We start from the raw sequence: 20,121 nt of genomic DNA on the forward strand, positions 1-20,121 counted from the left end.
GTTCATTTTAGCCTTTCCTTAATGGCTTGTTACAGCACCCAAAGAGTTTGCTTAGACAGACATCATTCTTTCTGACTGTAGTTCACCCTTATCCTCCAACTCAAGGAGTTGCAGTTTATTTTTAAGCCGAATATTTGACATGGCAAGACTTGAGGTGCTTCACTTCATCCCTTGGGACTATCCCCTTCATGGCACTGCCATCCGTCCTATAGCAGAAGGGACCTTTCTGCAAAGGATTCCTGGTCTGTAAGGTAGGTAGCTTAAAAAAAAAAAAAGCAACCAAAACTTCCAAATCTGATTGAAACCTCCAGGTTGCTGCAGCCAGGCTGTCATTTCAGGGGCTTATTTTCCAGTTTCAAAAGGAAGGAGCCTCCCCTGTTATCCCTGAGCTGTCTGCCTTGCAGTTAAACACAAAGCAAGCCGTGTTTGTGGAGCCCTGCAGCCACAGGGAGGTACATCTGCCCAGCCCAAGGACTTCCCAGCCTTATTTATTGCCTCTTTTTTTTTTCCCCCCTCAAGCCAAGTATCCTCTTGCCTTAAATGCTGCATGTGTTTTCGCTGCAGACCTGGTCATTTATATAGGAGGCTGCAGGCACCCATGCCCCGTGGTGCAAAGGGCTCCTTTCCACCCTTGTTTTACCCCTGTGAATAAGCTCCCTGATGTCCCAAGGATCCTATTTCTGCCCCAAATGTCTTCTGGATCTCACCCTGCTTTTTTAGCTGCACTTTGACCCCAACTCAGGGGCTTTAGCCATGCTCTCCTACTGCAGAGGTGTCCCTGCATCAGCAGCAATTGGAGTCCTGTGAACACATGGGAAGTTCATCAAAAATAAAGAAATATTCCCTGTACTGAAAAAAAGCAGGAAAAATACCCTCTGGTGTTTTTAAAAGTTATCTTCTATTTTTTCTTTTTAAAGCTAAGAGGTTTGGGGAGAGAGCACCTGTGAGAAGGGTTTTTCTGTCACTGATGTTACGTGGGGCTGGCTCTTGCACCAGCCCAGATGCGATGTGCTTGGATGCGAAGGGTCCGGGGATTTATTTCCTGAGTCATGTCAGGCTGAGGACATGACACGACGTGAGTTGTGTCCTTTCTCAGCCCTCTGCATCCAGACATTAAAGAAGCCATTAAACTTTGCTGCCCAAATTTATGCATTAAGCATGTACAAACCGACAGCTGAGTAACAGGGCTAATTTCCCAATGATGTACATTATTAATGCCCTGCCTGCACATGTTCAAGGAAATTGCTACACATTTTTTATTCCTCCTTTTTCCCTATCTGTGATGATCGGCAAAGCAGAATATTATTCTAAGCCCTGAGATGCTGCTGGTGGAGCTTTTGCAGGCAGTGACCTTTGCAACAGTGTTTCCTAAGCACTGAAGTTGTTTATTGTAAATAATATCCATTTTCCCTATGCAGACCTGGAGAAGAAGCCAAAAAGGAAAATTTCTGGTCTCTATTGCAGGTATTTATTCCCATCAGAGACAAAAGCATTTCCCCAAGGAACTAGAGTTAATTCACTTCTCGTGTTTTTGCTGCTAGAAGAAATGTGCTGCGGTGTAAATGGAGACAAAGGAGCAAAAGCTATTTGAAAACACTGCTGGTAAATTAAAGTTTTGCCGTATTTGCCGAGATAATTTAGCGTAATTCCCTGCTAATGAATTAATGCACCACTTCTTGTTCATTATAGCTTTCCTAATTTGATTGGAGCTCTAAGTGCTAGCTAGCTTCATTACCGGCAAATATTAATGTAGTAAACTGGGTTTTGGTGGAGTCCTTCATTCCCAGCGAGCTTTGTACCCAGGTGGTGTGTTGGGGAAGGGCTGGGAGGAGGAGGAGGAGGAGGAAGGTCAGGGATGCTGCCCACCAGTGAGGCTTTATGGGTGCCCGTCAGCTTCTGGGTGAGCAGCATCATCTCTTGGTGGCCACATCCAAGGGGCATGGGGTTGCCCAATCCTTTGGCGGAAAACATCCCATTTCCCTGCAGCATCGCAACCTTACAGGGAGGAAAGCCAGAGCTAAAAATATGATTATTGCATTAAATCCATCATCAACTGTGGGCTCATCAGTGGAGCAAGGGGAGCAGCTCCGTCCCACCACAGCCCTGGCTTTGCTTTTTACTAAATATAGCTTGCTTTTTAATAAATACATTGTAGGAAAGATAAAAAAGAAGACAGCAGAGCCCAGGTGACATTTATTTCTGAAGCCTGGTACCCACATGGCTTTGATGGCCATGCAGGGGAAAACATCACTCTGCAGCACCTCGTCCTTCTTTTTTCATTTTCTTCCCCCTCCCCCCCCCAAACTTGCACCAGAGACTTTGGCTGAGGCTGATGCCGGGATGGGGGATGTGTGGTCCTAAGGAGCCTTCCCACCATCCTGCCTGCGTGGCTGGGGAGCCGGGAGGGACAAGACCGGCTTCATCTCAATCATGTTCTTTGATGGCAACGGCTGCATGCATAATTTAAGCTCTGTGTTGCTTACACTGAGTTATCATCTCTGCTCTGGCTAAGAGGGGATGGGGAGGGAGAGCTTTCTTTTTTCAAGCCTTTTTGTTGTTATTTTCTCCCCAAAGTGTTTCCTAAGTGCTGGGTGAACAGATTTTCCCATGCTGCATCAGGCACGTGCCAGAGCCTGAGATCTGGGCATCGTCCAGAATCCCAAAGCTGACTGTGGACGATGTCCCAGAGGTGAACCATGGATGATGTCCCAGGGCTCTGCATGAGCCAGCCAGTGGGGAAATAATTTTTTTAATCTATCACTTGAGTCCATGCGTGCTAGTTGTGAAAAGACGTGCTTTAATGTAACGCTGAGGTAGGGATGTAATCCCACGACTCTGGGTATAAGGTTATGAGGTTCCAAACCTCCTCCTGACACCTCTTGGGACTTTGGGCACAGATTTTGATGAACATGTTGGGTCCCACCTGGCTCAGGTGGCCTTGTGGACACAGCTCTGCTCCCATCTGAGACCAGGGCATGGTCAAACTCAGCAGCAGTGCTCCTTATTATGGGCTGGCACTGACGTCTTTGATTTTTCCTGTTGTTTGTTTTTTTTTTTTCCTTTCTAAGAGCCTCAGTGTTTTAATTATTTATTTGGAGCGTGATTAATGTTTTGTCTGACGTTGTTCTGCCAGGGGAGCCCCGGTACATTTTGGTTTAGTGAGATCTAATTAAGAAGTCCCATCAAGCATGTCATCCCTTGTCTTACAAGTACCTCCAGGGCTCCTCTGGCGTGACTGCATTTCGGCAGGCTCAGCTGGACCCGATGGCTCTGGGGGGCCTGGGGCTCTTTTGGGGGGATGCTGCCCTGCAAACGGGGGGTGCCCCAGCCAAGCACCCCTTGTCCCAGGGTCAAAGCAAGACCCACATTTCTGCTGCCTCCAGGTTATGGAGGTAAGAGGCACTTTTGCTCTCAAATTTGCCCTTTCTGCCTGTGTTTTGGGGAGGATGCTCTTCTCCTGAGAGCAGGATGCGGCCAGGCTGAAGCCACCTGCTCCCCACATCCCCACCAGGGACGAAGTGTGGGGTGGTGACGACGTTCACCCACGGAGGTGATGTGATGTGGGGCCACCACGACATCGGTACCCGGCACAGGTCTCCGAAGGGGAGGTGAGGATGGAGGCAGCCCCTGCGTGGGGGGCACACGCGTGCGCGTGCATGGGTGTGCGTGTGTGCCCACTGCCACCCAGTGGTGGGAGAGCACCCAGCAAAACGCATTTTATAAGGCGAGAGAGCATCATAAATAAATATACAGTTCCCATTGACGTAGTAAGGGCTCTATCCAGGTACCAGAGGGTTGAGCTCCAGGAGCAGCGGCCACTGGAGAAGTGGGTTTCACTGGGTTGGAGGTGGTGGTGGAGCTGCCAGGTAGAGACCCTCACCTCGAGTCTGGCCTCCTGCCACCCTGGGGGTATTAAATGGCCTGGGCAGGCTCAACTAGGGACCCCTGCCCCCTGCCTGTGGGCTCAGGAGCCCATTTAAGCTCAGCCTGGCATTATCGGTCCCTGCTTGAGCTGTGCTGCAGGGATGCTGCTCTCCAGCCATGCCCATTGACCACAAACTTATTCCCACCTTGCCTTGGACCTGCCTCATCCTCACTGCCTTGCCTGATGCTCCGAGCTCCCTGGTGACACCGGTTTACCCCTCATCCCCCCCTCGGTCTCTTGCTGAAGGTGGGATGAAGGTCCTGCCTCCTCCCCCAGGCACGAAGTGACTGGCAGCCGTCCTGCGGTATGGCGGCCTCCAGCAAGCTGTGAAATTACAGGCTGGCAAGCGCCAAGCGCAAACGAGGATTAATTAGTGTGCCATGGCCACAAGCACCCATTTCAGGCCCATGTCTGGCCGGGCTCGGCTTATACATCTCCATCCCGTAGCTGCCGGGAGGGCTTGGCTGGCAGAGCCCGGAGGGGGAGCGTGAGCAGGGGAGCTGCTCTGGTTGGGGTTTTAGTGCCAAACTGCATCGAGGTGAATCCATAACCCAGCGCTGAGTCACTGGGTGCCCTGATCCATGGCTTGGGGGTGCCCTTGAACCTGCCTTTCTCCTCCGATGGGGATGCCCTGGGCTGGGGGTGAGGAGGTGAAGGGGTGCAGGATGCTGCGATAACGCCCCGGGGAGAGAAGACTAGGTCTGTGCTTGGGATGGGCACAGTTTCGGGGTGCTGTGAGCAGCGTGGTTATGCTCTGCTTGGTGCAGAGCTCCTTACCTCCTCCCCATGCAGCCTTTTCTTGTGAGGAGATAACAGCCGCCAGCCAGTTATCTGGCTCCGAGGCTGGAGATAAGCAGAGGTGGGGAGGATGCGACCCCCAGCTCACTGCACCATGGAGCAAAATTGAGCTGGGAAGATGCAGCTGAGCTGCACCGGCCCATGGGGACCACAGCTTTTGGGGGGATGCTCCTTTTCTCCCCGTGGAGCGGAGCACCCTGGCCAGAGAGGTGAAGATGAAGAGGGAAGAGCCTTCATGATCCCGTTGCAGGGCACAAGATGGATTTAACTCCTGAAAGCTGGAAAGCAAGGATGAAGGAGGGGTCCTCTTGCAGCTATAAAGAAGCGGCATTGTACGAAGCGCTGGTACATCACTTGTAGTAATTCAGCTGTGGAACAGCGAGGAACAAATAAGACAAGATGCTGTACATTAGCAGAGGCAGGAGGCATAGCCTCTTCCTTCGAAAACAAAGCATTTGTCTTCCAGCTGCAGCGAGCAACCAGCCCTGAGCGGTGCAGGGTGGGGGCCAGCTAAAATCCAGGGATGCTTTTACCAGCTGATGAGCTACAAGGGGTCTGGTTCTAGCCTGGTCTGAGCCAGGGCTATGCGAAATAAAGCCCGTCTCTGCGGGGGGAGAGGTTGCTGCAGTCCCCTGAGAGCGGATCGTAATATATTTGAGCAAAAAAGCTGCATCTAGGTATGGGGAGAGCTTGGGTTTTGGGCTTCCAGTGGTGGTTGGGAGGAGTGTAGGGGCCCGTGGGTGCAGTTTGGGCTCCCATCCCCTGCAGAACTGGCCTTCCCAAAGCCCGACCCTGAGCCAGAGCTCTTCCTTAGGCTGGAAAATATCCTGTTATCCACTTTGATGGTTGCCTTTCATGTCAGCAAGCTCAGAAGTGAAGTCTCCAGGCAGTTGGGGACTATTTTCAGCCCTCGCCGAAGCGAGACGTAGCGAGACGTCTTCTTCTGGGAGGAAACTTTTCAGCTGGATTTCACGAGCCGGAGGGATTGGGTGAGCTCGGAGGAGTTTCTTCAAAACACAAGCCCCAGCAGAGCCTCTCATAATTCAGGTCAACATAAACAGGAGCCGTGGGGAGGGTCAGAACTGGAGGATTCGAACATGAAGCTGAAATTCTGCTTTAAACCCTATCAAACCCTGGCTCTGGCCAGAGCAGCCGCTAAGCATCCTTCCCAGCCAAAAATCAGCAGGATGCATGGCAGAGGTATCTGCCATTCTGGATTGCTGGCCAGTCTGTGTCCTTGTTTTATTTGCTAATGGTTTCTTTATTGCTTCTTGGAGGAAACATGAGCCCTTTGCCCCTTCCTTTGCCATCTCTGGCAACTCTCTGGTTGCTGTTTTGGGTGTCTCTGAACAGGCTTTGGGGGCCAGGGAGAGGTTGAGGATGGAGGACAAGGACATTGCCAGGATGCTGTGGGGGAAAGGTTCATTCATTTGTTAATATATGAAGTCAAGAGAAAGACAAGGTGTTTTCCCAGTCTGGCTCTGGCTGCATTCCCCATCACCCTCCTCGTGGCCACAGGCTAACCCCGATGAGCTGGATGTTGTCCCAGCAAGAGCAAAGTCCATTAATTTGACATCATTAATAACTAGGTTCGTGGTGCAATTAACAACATCATTAATAACCTTGTTACTGGTGTAACAAAGCCATTTTTACTAGTTTGAATGGTTTCTCCATATTTGTCTTAATAATCATTCCATCCTCTTGAATTTTACCCTAAAAAATCCCAAACCCAGCAGGTTTTCCAGCTAAATATTAATAATAGCAAAACCCCTCTGGGTGTGCAGAGGAGCAGCAAGGACACTGCCCGTGGTTCTCCATATATCAGTGGTGGCTTTTATTACCCCTTACACCGAGCAAAGGGGAGCGGAGGAATTGCCCCCATCTCTGTTTACCCCTGTTTTATGGAGGTTTTCCATCCGTGGGCCCGAAAGGTTAATACAGCGCTTACCACCGCCGTCACTTGGATTTATCAGAGAGCATGAAATAAAGCTTGCACGGCTGTAAATTCATTCCTAATAGAAATGTAGGGGAAGAAGCTATTACCCTTGTCCGTATGGCCCTGGCTGCAGCAATTGGCTTTAAATCCCCGGCCCCAAGGTGAGTGCCTTTGCCCTGAGCTGTGCAGGAGCTGGAGCTTTGTATCCCTGTGTCGTGCCTCAGTTTCCCCTCTGGCTGCTTTTGCAGGTCATTCTGGGGCTGCAGGCCATGCAGGTGCCCCCAAATCCAGATCAGCCAGAAAGCATCTCCTTGTGCAGCTCTGACTGCTCTGAATTTTTGCCTCGTGCTCTTTCTGACATCCTTCGGGAGGAGTTATTAAAGAACAAAGCTACATCTATTAATCATGCTTTTACAATGGGGCCAGGCTGTAAAAAGCTCATAAAAATAAATAAGTAACCAGCTGTTGACATGCAGAGTAATAGAGGGAGTGGAAAGGAGTTGTCCCATCCCACATCTCCCCGTGCTGGTGCTGGGTGAGCCTGGCTGTCCCCATTCTGGGACGTTGGATGGGGACATCCCATCCCTTGTTGTGAAAAACCAGGACCTGATGCTCCCCTCCGAGTCCCAGCCTTGGGGGTAGGGGCAGACGTGGAGGAAGATGATGCATCAGCATCATCAGCATTATCTTCCCCCCCATAGTCCCCTCTGCAGGGCTCTTCCCTCTTCCAGGGGCTGGGATGTCCTGGTGGGAACGTGGATGGATGCTCCCTGGATGGGAGACACCGGAGGCTCTGCACGAGGTGGGAACATATGCTGACCCCTCAGGTGATGCCATGTCCCTTGGGTCCTAAAAACTAAAAAAACCTCATGTAATTCAACATAATTTGGGTGAAAGGCTTTTCTCCTGCTACGATTCGGATTGGATTTAGAGTGTTTTGATCACTGCCGCTTCCTCTTTGACTGGTGTTTTGTACAAGTGTCCCTTGCCCACAGTAGCTATGCTACTGGCTCTGGGGTGACACTCAGGGTGACACTGGGAGAAAGCTTGAAACGGATCATCTCTGACCTGGATTAAAAACAAGGAGTCAAGATGGTGGTTTTGTGCTCCCAGGCTTGGAAAGAACACCATCATGCTGGGGATGCTCGAGGGCTGGCGGTGCAAATGCATCTCTGCAGGAGGAAGAGCCGGTGGGGAGGACACGGGGTGTTTGTCTCCAGGACCAGGTGCTGCACCGACCCCTTTCTTCAGCAAAACCTGGAAGCTGAAAAAAATGCCAAGGGTGGATTTGGAGGTCCAGATTCCTTCGTTTTTTAGAGCAAATCCAGCTTTTTTCCTCCCAAATTGGGGCTGCGGCTTTTGAAATGCAAAACTAGAAGCGCGTACCTAAAGGAAAGCTGGAGACATTTCCCACATCATTTTAAGACGATCACAAGACTTGGAGGTCACTAATATTTCCCTTGCACCTGGTAGAAAGGATGGAAATTGTGTGTGCGGGGGGGTGTGTGTGGTTCCCCACCCTGTCTCCTCAGCACTGGTGTGGTTTCGCTCTCCGCAAGCCCCTCTCCATCCCTCTTGGGCTACATGCTGGCCAGGGGGGGGACATTCCCGAGGACATCCCCGCTCCACTCAGACGTCAGATATGACAAAGCAGATCACACGGGCTCTTCTTAAGCCAAACAGGGATAAAATGTCCCAGGGAGGGACATTTGCCCTCCCTGGTCCAGCCATTCCCCCCCTCCAGCATCCCCACCTCCCCATCCATCCCCCAGCCACAACATCAGATGCGCTGGCTCTCCCCTCCATATAGGCTTCCCTCTCTTGGTACATATATACATATAATATATATATGTTATTGTTATTATTTCTCCATGATGGACGGTTTATTGATCTGAAGCTTCTGTCCACAAAAAAAACAGTTTGAAAATTCCCTGAGCCTCGAAAATGACGGGTAGGTAGTTGGGACATTTGTCTTCTTTGCCACCTTTTCATGTTGATTTTATTATTAGTATTGATTTATTTAAATATATATTTATATATATATATTTTTTTTTTTTTCTGTCCCTCCCCAGGAATCCCCCCATCCACCCGCCCTCCCCAAATCCGTGCGACCGAGCCGGCGTCAGTTTTTATTTTTAATTTTCTGCTTGGCCGGGATATAAGGCAGCACCGTCTGGGTGCTTTTATCGGCTACGGTCTGCGTGCTGCTGTTCCTCGTCAGCCGCCGCGCCGGGGGGCCACCACCACCACCACCACCACCGGTGGAAGGATGCTTCGAGGGTGGCCCCGCCAGCACCTTACGGCCGGGCTCCTCGGGGCCATCATCCCCCGCAGACACCGTGCTGTCACCGTCCCGGTCGTCGTCGCAGCACAGAGCGTGGTAAAGCACCTTGTCGCTGAATCGGACCCGTTCCCGCGTGCCAGCCGGCCGGTGATGCGAGATCTTCTGGCCGGCCGTTGTGCCGAAGGCTTCCTCGCTGGATGAATCCGGGGTCCCCCCACCCTGGGGACCGTTGGTGATGGGGATCCCCCCGTTCATCAGCCTGTAATCGGGCTGACGAGCCGGCGGGGGCTGCGGACGGGGGGGCTCGGGACCGTCACCAGGGTCGGAAGGGGTGGAAGCATCCAGGAAGGAGCAGAATTCCCAGCTGTCGGAGAGGATGTCGGAGGTGACAAAATCGAGGGGTCCCAGCTCGAAGGCGCCTCCACCCTTCTCGCTGCTGGAGGTGCTGCTGGCCGTTGCTGTTGTCCAGTCATCTGGCTCCAGCTCGAACTCGAAGTCGGACGTCAGTCGGTCGATCTGGCTCACCACCTGCAGACAGACAGACGGACGGGTGGGCAGAGAGGAGCTGCTGGATGGGACCCTCCCATTTTTTGCTCCGTAATAACAGCACGTCCCTAAATCTCTGCCATTTCCCCCCGCGCCACCGCTGTGATGAGTTGGGAGGTCTCAGCCTGAGTGGAACCGCTCCAGGAGCCCCTCAGCAGGGACCAAAGCCCACCCGGTGGCACAGCACCCATGGGCCCCAGGCAGGCAGCGAAGCCTTGGGTGCCCCTGGGTGCTCGGTGCAACAGGGTGGGCCCTTCCCAGGGTGGCCCTGGGGTCTGTCTTGTCCCCTGGGACCACGAGTGCCACCTCAAATCCCCATGCACATGGTGTCCTTTGGTCCCTCACGCTTGACCATGTGGAGCCACCAGCGACTGCCTCCTATTCCCCCTGGAAAAGGCACCTCCATGGTTGGGGAAACTGAGGCAGGGGGTGGAAAATGTCCCAAGGTGGTGGGACAAAATACATGGGAAGGTGTGTGTGGGGACACTACAGGGACAGTGCTGTCACCCCCTGCCCTGGCTGGGATGCTGATGGGCTCAGTCCCCAATCCTCCATCTCTTGCAAGGTGTTGAGTATATCAAGACCCGTGGTGGCTTAGGGATGGGGTCACAGTCCTGCCATGCCGCAGGGGATGGACCCCACATGGGGCATGAATAAAAAAAGCCCTTAAAAAGATTAAAAATAATAGATGTAGTGTCCTAGCTGATGTTCAAGCCACGGGCAGGGCTGGGAGGGGAAGACCTTCCTCCCACAGGTCCCATGGACCATGGTCTCCATCTGATGACCTTTGGGAGCAAGAGGGTCATCACCCACCTTCAAGTCTTTAATCCCATCCAGCTCAAGAGCTGCCCAGCGCTGAGCACAGTGCTAATCATGCCCAGCTGAGCAGGCCGCTGCCGTGGCATCTGGATGGAGCCATCGCCGTGTCTGCAGGAGCATCGTGGTGTTTCTTGGCTGGTGGTTTCTGCGCGTAGATACGCGTGCGGGGGCGTGTGCGGCTTTAGTTTGTGTGGGAGGCAGAGCACGACGTGAAAATTCAACTCGGCAGCAGTTGGAAGTGCGTATTTTTGGCAGGGTTGCTGGCTTGCCTCCCCCCCTCTCTGGGGGAGCTGGCAGAGGGCCTGGCTGGTCCCGGCGCTGCCAAGCAGGAGGTGGGCAGCGGCAGACAAGGGGGGGGCTAGGGGGAACCCCTTGATACCCCTTGTACCTCTTTATGCATCTAGTTGATGCATTTTGTGCTCCCCCTCCGCCCCCAGCACAGGCACCCGAGGGCATCGGTGCCCCCCGGCACCCCGGGGCTGTGTCCCTCCTGCTGCACACAGAGTATTTGGGAGCAAAAAAAAAAAACCCAACCCATTGCTTGGCTTTTTCCAGGTGGTTTCTTCATGCATAGATGTTTTTTTTTCTGGTTATTTTTCATTATTGCCTTTCTCTCCCTGTCTTTTTCCTTCCACTGCCCTTCCGCATGCCCTTTCGTGGTGGAAATCAGCCACAAATTTCCCAAAATAAGGGAGGGAAGACAAATCAGTGGGCAATATCTTGCCAAACATGTTTCCTTTCCTTCTCCTCATGCCACTGAAAAACCTTGTCATATCTCCACCGGTCCCATGGTTCATAAGTGGGTGTTGGACCTCCTCATCCACAACGAGTAATTAACCATGGTACATTTCTCTGACATTTTTATGCTGCTGTTATCCCATAACTCCATTTTTTAGAGCGCTTTTGTGGGGAAAACTGAGTCCTTGGGCTCAGACACCCCATCCCATCCTCATGTTGGGTGGCCAAGGGTGGGCACCCCAAAGCTGCTGTCACAGTTCCAGGTTGCCCTTGGTCTCTGCATCCCTTTGTTAGATGCCGGCGCGCAGAGGTTTGGGTCAACACCATAAATCACTAGAAATGCACCATAAACCACAGCTCAGCAGGACAGGCTCCTCGCAAAGGCCTCGTGGGGGATGAGGACACGTGGGCATCTGAAACTAGGAGCCCGGGGGATGATTACGCTGCCAGCAGCCGAAGTGGCTCCATTACATTCTGCTGACCTAATTTTAATAAAATCCCCATATTCGAGCTCCAAAATTCACTTTTTGACAATCCTGCCCGTGCAGCTCTCCCGCTCTGCCAAGCTCCCGAGGAGATGGCACAAAGGATGATGGACCCCAACCCCCCAGTTGCTTGTTGGGGGGATCCAGCCATGGGCACGCAGCATCCCCTCTTTTAAATCAGCTGCAGGTCCCCATGGGACATCTCTGGGCTCTGACTTCAGCTAGGACCATTTCTTGGGCTACCAAACCCTGTGTGACAACCTGGGGACAACCTGGATGAGCATCACTAGAGGAAAAAATAGCGTCACCTCCACATGGGGGCACAGCCCCAAGGGGCATAGGGGTCTGATACGGTTTGGGTGAAGGCTTTGATGTGTGTTTTTGGGTTTGATGGGGCTGGATGTGTGCTTTTGCTGCCTGCTGCAAACACAGAGCAGAGCAACTGGGGAGACCTGGGAGCAGGGAGACCCTTTCCGTGGTGGGACCAGCTGATGCCACCAGGAAAACGCAGGTTGAAGGGCTGGGGATTGCTGCCTGGGAGCGTGTTGGACACGTTGGCAATAAAAGATGCCCAAAACCCCATCTTTCCAGAGAAAAAGGGGTGGGTTAGAAATAAAAGGACTGGAGCCAATGGGGATGGTCACTAATACACCTTAATGGCTCTGATCAGCCCCACCTGGGACCCCCACCCCACTCTGCCCATGGCCCAGGAGCCAATATAAGCTGCTTCCCTGTGCTGCATGAGGACCTGTCCCTAGTCCCACATGCTGGCCCCACAGGTGGTTTCTCTCCTGAATGGATCTCCTGAAGCCCATCCCTGGTCCTGCTTGTGGGATGGACCTTGGACCTACATTGTGTCCCTATCTCCTAGGGGGACTTTGGGTCCCCAAAGCAGGGTAATGGTTCTAATCCCAGGCAGCAGAAGGCAATGGGCTTTGCTTAAGCTCCTCAACCATGATATCCGACTTATTTTTCCTGCCTCCTTGCCCACACAAGACCTCCAGGGAGGATGGGTAGGGGCCCATCCATCCTTCAAGCTTTGGCTCTGAAAGGTGCTGAGGGCAAGCTGGGAGCATCCGCACCAGCATCTGCAAGAAAGTCTTGAAATTAGAAAAGGTGATTTCTTCTGTTCCCAATGCACCATCAGATTTCTTTTTATTTATTTATTTATTTATTTTACCGTATTTTTTTCCTCTTTTCTTTGGGGGACAAAGGGTGAAACTTGAGGAAAAGAGGAAAAAAAAAAAAAAAAGATGATGTGACCTCTTCTTTCTCAGTGACAAGAAAGAATTAGGAAAAAGGGCAGGAAAAGAGCTGCCTTTGGGAAACACCCGGCTATTATTATTTTTTAATAAGGCAGCAAATGATTCTGCTGAAAGCCTCAGCTAAAATGAGATCACCTCTGTTTTCACAAAGACTCAGCGATTACAACACTGGGTTCAGGGCAAGCATCTCCCTGGGCTTTGAGTTGGGTCCCTGTCACCCAGGGTCCCTGCTCATCCTCATCACCTCCTGCAATTTGGGCTCGGTCGGTGCCAGGAGGAGGCACATCCCCATCCTGGTCCTCATCCTGGTCCTCGTCACGGCACATGGGGATTAGTGTCACATCAGCAGTGGCTCACTCAGGGCTATTTTTAGGAACGCTTTCTATTTTAAACGGGTGGTGGTGGCACGGGGCGGGGACATGTTAAATACCTATGTGACACTTGGTACCCGCTAAGGATTTAAATGTAAAGTAGGATTTGGGGTTTTCTCCCCCCTTTTCTCCTTCTTTAGACAGGTTGTCAAAGCTTTTTTAGCTGAGGCCATCGCTGCTGGCAGCGGGAGCCACGGTGAGAGCAATGGGGAGGGAGGGATGGACCAGATCCCATCCTGCTGCCTGGGATCGGGTGGTTTGGGGTGAGACCCTGGTGATGGTCTCATCCCCTGGGAACCAGGGTGGCTCTGTCTCCCTACAAGCAGGCGATGAAGGTCGAGGTGTCCCCAGCATGTGCTGGAGGTGCTGAGGGGTGACTGAGAGAGGATGTGTCCCCATCCTCCCTCACCTTTAGGTTTCACCTTGTTGCAAAGAGTCACCTTTCTGGTGACAGCAGAACATCCCTGGTCAAACCAGGGATACCCAGCAGTGAGAAAATAAGGAACAAAAAGAATTCCCCTTGACCTTGTGTGTGGTGTCACCAAGGGGCCTCATCCTGCTGCACCCAAGTGCCCTGAAAGCAGGCACTGGGTGGCCAAGGGTGTTCAGCTCTCGCCCAAAGGGATGAGTTTTGAGGTATCTGTGGTACCCCACAGAGATGGGCACCGAGCAATGATGTGCTAAACCGTGGCGACGACCAGTTCATCCCCCCCCCAAAAATCAGTTCCCACCATTCAACCCAACTGGGAGTGCTGGGTGCTCCACTCACCCTGCGGACGTTCCCCCATACCCATGGCCATTGCTGGCAGCCAGAAGCTTTTCAGATAAAAGCCTGGGTGTCCCAGATTGGGTGTTTACCTCCCCAGCTAAGGCAGATGTTGAACATTTGGAGCATCATTGTTTTTTAATGGGATTTTTGGTTATTGGCTGCAAATCAGGCACGGAGGTCCCTGGCTGCGCGTTGGCTTGGTGGCTCCAGCTTCCACATTTTGGCCATGCTGCTTCCTACCGAGGAGCTAAATGTCGCGGAAGCTCGAGAAGATGCTGGAGAGGTGAGGGACGAGGTGGGAGGATGAGAGGGGACTTCAAAGGCTTCATGGCTGGTAATTGGTAATGCATATTCCCGAGGCCAAGGAAGGAGCTGGAAGATGCTGGTATCAAAGTGGTGCGATCTAACAGCCCCTTCATCCTGGCATGGCCTTTGAAGCGGGTGGGCAAAGCGGATCGGCGCTCAGGGTGGGGACCACTGGGCAAAGGGGGGGGTCCGGGGTGGGGAGATCAAAGCGGAGGGATGGGGCACTGCGCTGCCTGGGGTGTCTTTGCTTCAAGGATGGAGGGACCCGTGTGCGTGTCCCCTCAGCTGCCCTCCTGTGAGATGCAACTGTTTTTCCAACCCAGAGCCAAGCCTCTCATCCCCAGCTAGGCTGGGAGAGGTGAGCAGGGATTTTTGTGCATCCCCCCAGACCCCACGCTCTCTTGGCTGCTGGCTCGGTCTCCCTCCCCAGCACCCCACTGCGCACGAGTGGCGGTGCATTTTGGGGTCCAAAGCGTTTTCCCATGTGACACAGCTGCTTTCCCAGGCTGGATCTGACCCGCCTGGCCCTGCAGTGTGCTTTGCTGCCAGCTGATGCATGGAGGGGATGTGCAACGGGACTGCGTGGCCCATGCAAAAAATCCCCAACACTATTCCCAAAGCATCAAATCACCCTGGAGGCATTTGACACCATCGATTCCTCCCTCCACGGGGGAAAAGAGCCACCCCAAAGCCCCATGACCCCGCAGCCAAACACTCCTGGAGCAGGGACCTTCCCGCATCTCCCAAACCACTTCTTGGCGCAGGCAAGGTGAGTAAATATTTAATAAGGAATAAATGATTAATTGGAGCTCGCAAACTGAAGCTGCGTTACAGGGGCCTCTCTTCCCCGAGCTGATGCTTATAAATGAGTGTGCCACAGATCTTGGGATCATTTGCTAGATCATCAGCCACTAAATAGTTCAAAATCGTCGTGCAGATCTCTAAAACATGTTATTATTAGAATAATAAGCCGCCTTCTTGCCGTGAACTTTCCCAAGCGTTCCCAGCTAATCACCTATTGATTACAACATTATTAAGGTATTTATTATCATAAGGGGTTGCAGGAAGGATTCTCCTCCTGCCAAAGGCTTGGAGGGGACCCCTCGGTGCTGCTTCCCTTGGTGGTGGGACCCCGCTGCTCCCATGTCAGGGGGTGCAGGAGTGGTAGGACCCTTCCCATGGGATTTTGTGGGGTTTACACCTAGGGAGACTCGCACAGACATTTGTTTCTGTTTCCCACCTCTGAATATACCCCGGGGATGGTTTCCGACCCCCAGCACTAATCCCCCAAGGTTGGGAAGGAGCTCAGCCTTGCAGTGGAGATGGCTGGGACATCCTGGGGTATTTTCTTCCCCATGGCATCGCTCTTATTCCTGCGGGAAAAGGCCAGGACTGGCACGAGGCACGTGGGAGGGCAGGCAGTGTGGCAAGCGCTCGGCGGAAGCGCCTTCCCTGCCTGCCTCCTGCCTGATTTCTACTTCCAGTGTGTGATTTCAATCAAAGATTTTAATAATCATTTTCCCCGCATATAATACAGCCCTGTCTTGGAGTGCTGGGGAATAATTATATACACAAAAGGGAAAGAGGGAGGGAGGGAGAGTGGGAGCGGAGAAACTGGTAAAACAGCATCCCGAATCCAACGGACATTGGGAGTGACAGCCTTCAGGTGGGAACCACTCCTGGGAGCTGGGGATGGAGCCTGAACCAGGGTCTGGTCCCACATTGCATCCCCAGGGATGGGCCAGTGGAGCGGGGCTGCCCTGGGGTCCGCCACTGAAGCCTCCCCCCTGGAGCATCCTGCAATCCTGCCCGAGTCCAGGACTCAAAATCTCTGCTGAAGCAGGGACAACCTGGGAGAAAAGCCTTATGTGAGCCAGAGCCAGCAGCGCCTGGAGCTCGTGAGTGGTTTTTGGAGCAGGAATCTTCCCCGAGTGAAAGCCCTCGTGCCCACACAGGGGTCTTGATGGCTTTGGGGGTTGTTTTTGCAAGGTGGCTATGACCTGTCTGCTTCCTTCAGACCTGCAAAGTCCTGGTACCCAGCTCCTCTTGCAAGGACAACCTGGAAGGAGCAGGTCCAGCATCACCCAATGGCCTCCAGCATCACACAGCGAAGGTTTTCTGGCTCCACAGGTGCCTCTGGTGCAACAGGATCTGGTCCACCACTGCCCTCACCGAGCATATCCAGCTCTGTGCCTCGACCCGCTGGCCAGGCTCTGAGCAGAGATGGGGGCAGGGATGGACATTTCTGAAGCCCCCATTGTGGCTCTGTCGGAGAATAAACCAATATCACAAGTACCAGGGCCCTGTGGGCAGTAAAGGGCTTTGGTGGCCCTAAGGACCCCCTCCTGGGACCCCCACCCATGAGCCCATTTAGGCTTGGGGCCATCAGTCCCTGCCTGGGGCTGCAGGGCTGCCTGTTCCCAGTGTTGTCCCCATGTCCTGGCCCTCACCTCTAGCCGAGGAAGAGCATCGCTACGTACAAAGTAGAAAACCACAGGGGCTTATTATTTTTTCCAGCTTCTCTTTCACCAGCATCCTAGAGCTTACAATTTGCCAGCCTGGTGTCTACCACATACTTGTCTGGGTGGGCTCGAAAGAGATTTCCATGTAAGGTGCTCTCATCACGCTCGCTCTGAGCGATCCAGAAGATAAGGGGTTGAATTTCCAAAGCCTCTAATGCTCAACGTCTGCTTGGTTTGGGGAAAACCAGACCTCTGTTTCTTTGGAGCTGCTGGAGCCTGGTTTAGCTGGACCAGTGTGTTTTAGCTCGGGAGCCCGCTCTTGTACTGAGTTTTAAGCTGTTTTGTATAAATTCAACTAGTTGCTGCAAAGTTATAAGGCTGTGCTGTAGGAGTTGTTGAGAAAGGTTGAAGTTCAGGACCCACCTCATGGTGGGGACCCCATGGCTGGCTCTACACTGACCTGGCCATGTTGTCCCATGATGTGGGGTGCTTTTCCAGGGCGGCTATGGGACGCAGCCTGGGAGGTCACCAGTGTCTGGGGACATGCCAGCTCTATGGAAAAATCATCTCCAGGCCTTGGTGCTTCCCAGCACCCTCCGGAGAAGCCGTCTCATGGGACATGGACGCCCTCCCTGGCACAACAGCAGGGTCTCCCTGGGGTGAGGGGCAGGGGCTGGGTGTCCTCTGGCCACCTTCTGCTCCTCAAAGCACAGGGACCTGCTGCACCCAGCTCAGCTCTTCCTCCTTTCAACGTTATTCCTCCTCCTTTAAGCCCGCTTCCCAAAATGTATCTTCAGGGAATGCTGAGAGCCCTTTACCCCTCCCCTGTGTCCTCAGGCCACCTTCTCCTCTTCTCTGCTCTGACACGCACTGATACAACCTGACCTGGGCAGCCTACCAAGGATGCTGCAGAGATGCTCAAGGTCCTTCTGGCCCCAAAAGCTGAATGGGGACCTTGTGGAGCCACCTGAAACTTGGTGGGCAGCACACCCCGGCCTCAGCTGTGAAATGGTCAGAGATTTATCCCATCCCGGTCCTCCTTATCCTTTGTATCCTCAGCAGGAGGGATGCTTGTATGATTGTGCTGGTCCCACCTGGCCTTAAATCCGTGGGCTCAATAAAAGGGGTCAGTTGCCATCATCCTCACTTTAAAGGCCTCTTTAGGCTCCTGGAGGAGCATGAAGTGAGCTTAGGCTAAATGGAAAATAGCTCTGCCTCCCGATTATTACTATTATGACCATTTTTAATCCATCAAAGATTTGTCAAAGGGGTTTTGGACTCCCCCATTAGTGTTGTGGGGACTGGCTTTTTGCTTTGGGTGGCCAGGTTTGCTTTCTGCTGCGGGAAGGACCAGCAAAGCCATTGAAGAAAGGAACATCTCTAGGGATGCCACGGCCAGGTGGAGCCCTCATAGGGACCCATGAGGCGTAGTGGGATGTGGCATCCCCCTGGCACTGGCTTTCCCGGTGGGACAGCCTCTCTAAAATCTCCCAAACTGAGCGGAGCCATCCCAAAGGAGGACACTGCATCCCAGGGGATGCTTCAGGCTGGAATACGTCACCTCCCTGACCATGGCCACGTCTGCACCGAGGATGACATTGGTCCATCTACATCAGCGCTCTCTGGGTGACACCCAAATGTCACCAACCCAAGCGGGGCTGCTCCATGGTGGCCCCATGGCAAAAGTTCCACCAGTTTCTGCCCTTCCTGGGGGAGATGAAGTTTCGCATGGCTCTGGATATAACCCCATGCTTGGCTCAGGCCACAGAGAGGATGCAAATGCCCGCCTGCCCTATTGCAAAAGCAAGCTGCCATGCTGTGCTCAAGGCTACTGCATGCTTTCTGTCCTCCACTTCCCCTGCCACCTGCAGAGATGTCCTAAATTACCAGTCCCATCCAGGTCCCCTTCCCCTCCACCTTGTAGACGTGTGGCCCAAACACTTAAGCCGCAGAAATATTAAATTCCCCACCAAACTGACTCTGCTGTGCCTCAGTACTAGGAGGAAACTACAACCACACTTTATATGTGTATATATGTGGGTTTTTTTTTTTTTTTGCAGGAGCAATGGACCCTGACAGCCAGGCTATGGGACAGCCAGTTGCTTTGGCCCCCTGCCCACACTGTGGACCCCCCCATCGCACCCAGGGCTGATGCCATATTTTTGGTGCTCTCTGCAATGCCAGAGGGACCCACCGTCCCCTCTCCATCCACCTCCCTGGTTTGAAAGGGGCCTGGAACCCCCCCCCAAGCCCCTACCAAAGCAGAGCATAGCTGACTGTGGCACGGTGCCGACGGCACCCCCCCGCTCCGGTGTGTGACCCCGCAGTGCTTCTCCCACTGCCGGCACCCGCAGGGCCGGTGCCTCTGCCGGGCCCCCTGCCCCCAAGCAAATCCCAGTGTCAAGGTCAAGAGCAATTTTGCAAGCCGTGCCTCTTTTTTTTCTCCCCTCTCTCTTTTTGAAAATCCTATTGCTCATCAGCTGGGCTGTGCCACCCCAGGTCCCTCCTGGGGCTGATGGGTTGCGGATGCTGAGCTGGCTCTGCTCCCCCCAGCCTGGCCCTGGAGGCAGGGGGGACAGGCAGGGGAATGGGGACAGGCACCCTCATTTGGGGCCAGCAGCTACCGTGACCCGCGCAGGGATGCGATGGCACCCCGGGGGGCTTTCCTACCTCCCGGAGCTCCTTGGCCACCTCCTTGAGCTCCTGTAAGATGCCTTCTAGCTGCCCGATCACCATTTTCATCCGACTCCGGATCCTTTCCCTTTCACAATTACTCTTGCCGCTGCTACAATTGCTGCTGCTGCTGCTGGGGTGGTCACTGGGTTGCCTGTCCTGGCAGGTCCGGGAGTCCATCCTTCCCTACCGGCCTCGGTTCCCGGCCCCAACGGCTCTGTCCATCCTGCTCCCCTCTAGCCGGGTGGCCTGGCGTCCGCGCAGCCCCTCTCGGCTGGGGAGCTTTCAACATCTTAACGTTCCCCTGCCTCCAGGAAAGTCCCAGCCGCACGCTCGCCTCCCTGCGAGGTCGGGGGGCTCCGGTTTGGAGCGGGGAGCAGGGTCAGGATGCACCATGCGGAATCGGGAACGTTGCAGAGGGGGCTCAGCCAGTGGCCGTGGGGAGATGTGGGGTAGCCATGGGGTGAGCAGAGAAGGTGAGCGCTGCCTGGTCGGGCAGGGTTTCACCTGGCTGCTGCAGCGGAGCTGGAGGAGGAGGAGGAAGAGGAAGAGTCCCTCGGATGTCCCAGGAAGCTAAAATTCAGCGGCTCACGCCTTGCCTGCTCCCCAGTGCCGAGGAGGGGGACGCGGGGCTGGGTGTCCCTGCGGAGCGATGGTGCTCCCCACGTCAGGCCCTCACTCTGGGGTCGTCAGCTCCAACACCGGGTGGTGGGGGTCTCCCAGCTGGGTGCAGGCGTCCTGGGG

At 53.7% G+C, this 20,121-nt stretch overlaps 1 protein-coding gene across 1 annotated transcript; it reads right to left on the minus strand.

The window, feature by feature from the left end:
- Window positions 1-8,781: 8,781 nt before the first annotated feature.
- LOC104834366 (chromosome unknown open reading frame, human C15orf59) lies at window positions 8,782-19,589 on the minus strand. The gene is made up of 2 exons (XM_010571594.1): window positions 19,375-19,589; window positions 8,782-9,471 (listed from the first exon to the last, which is right to left on the minus strand). The coding sequence occupies exons 1-2, from the start codon at window positions 19,555-19,557 to the stop codon at window positions 8,782-8,784; spliced, it is 873 nt and encodes a 290-aa protein (XP_010569896.1). The 5' UTR covers window positions 19,558-19,589.
- Window positions 19,590-20,121: the final 532 nt, after the last annotated feature.

This window comes from Haliaeetus leucocephalus, unplaced genomic scaffold, assembly GCF_000737465.1.
Source record: "Haliaeetus leucocephalus isolate CR32 unplaced genomic scaffold, Haliaeetus_leucocephalus-4.0 Scaffold339, whole genome shotgun sequence".
Classification (NCBI taxonomy): Eukaryota; Metazoa; Chordata; class Aves; order Accipitriformes; family Accipitridae; genus Haliaeetus; species Haliaeetus leucocephalus.

Coding starts and splice junctions, on each gene's coding strand:
- LOC104834366 (XM_010571594.1), bottom strand. CDS start 19,557: ATGGACTCCCGGACCTGCCAGGACAGGCAACCCAGTGACCACCCCAGC. Junction 9,472..19,374: donor TGGCCAAGGAGCTCCGGGAG/GTAGGAAAGCCC, acceptor GTCTGTCTGCAG/GTGGTGAGCCAGATCGACCG.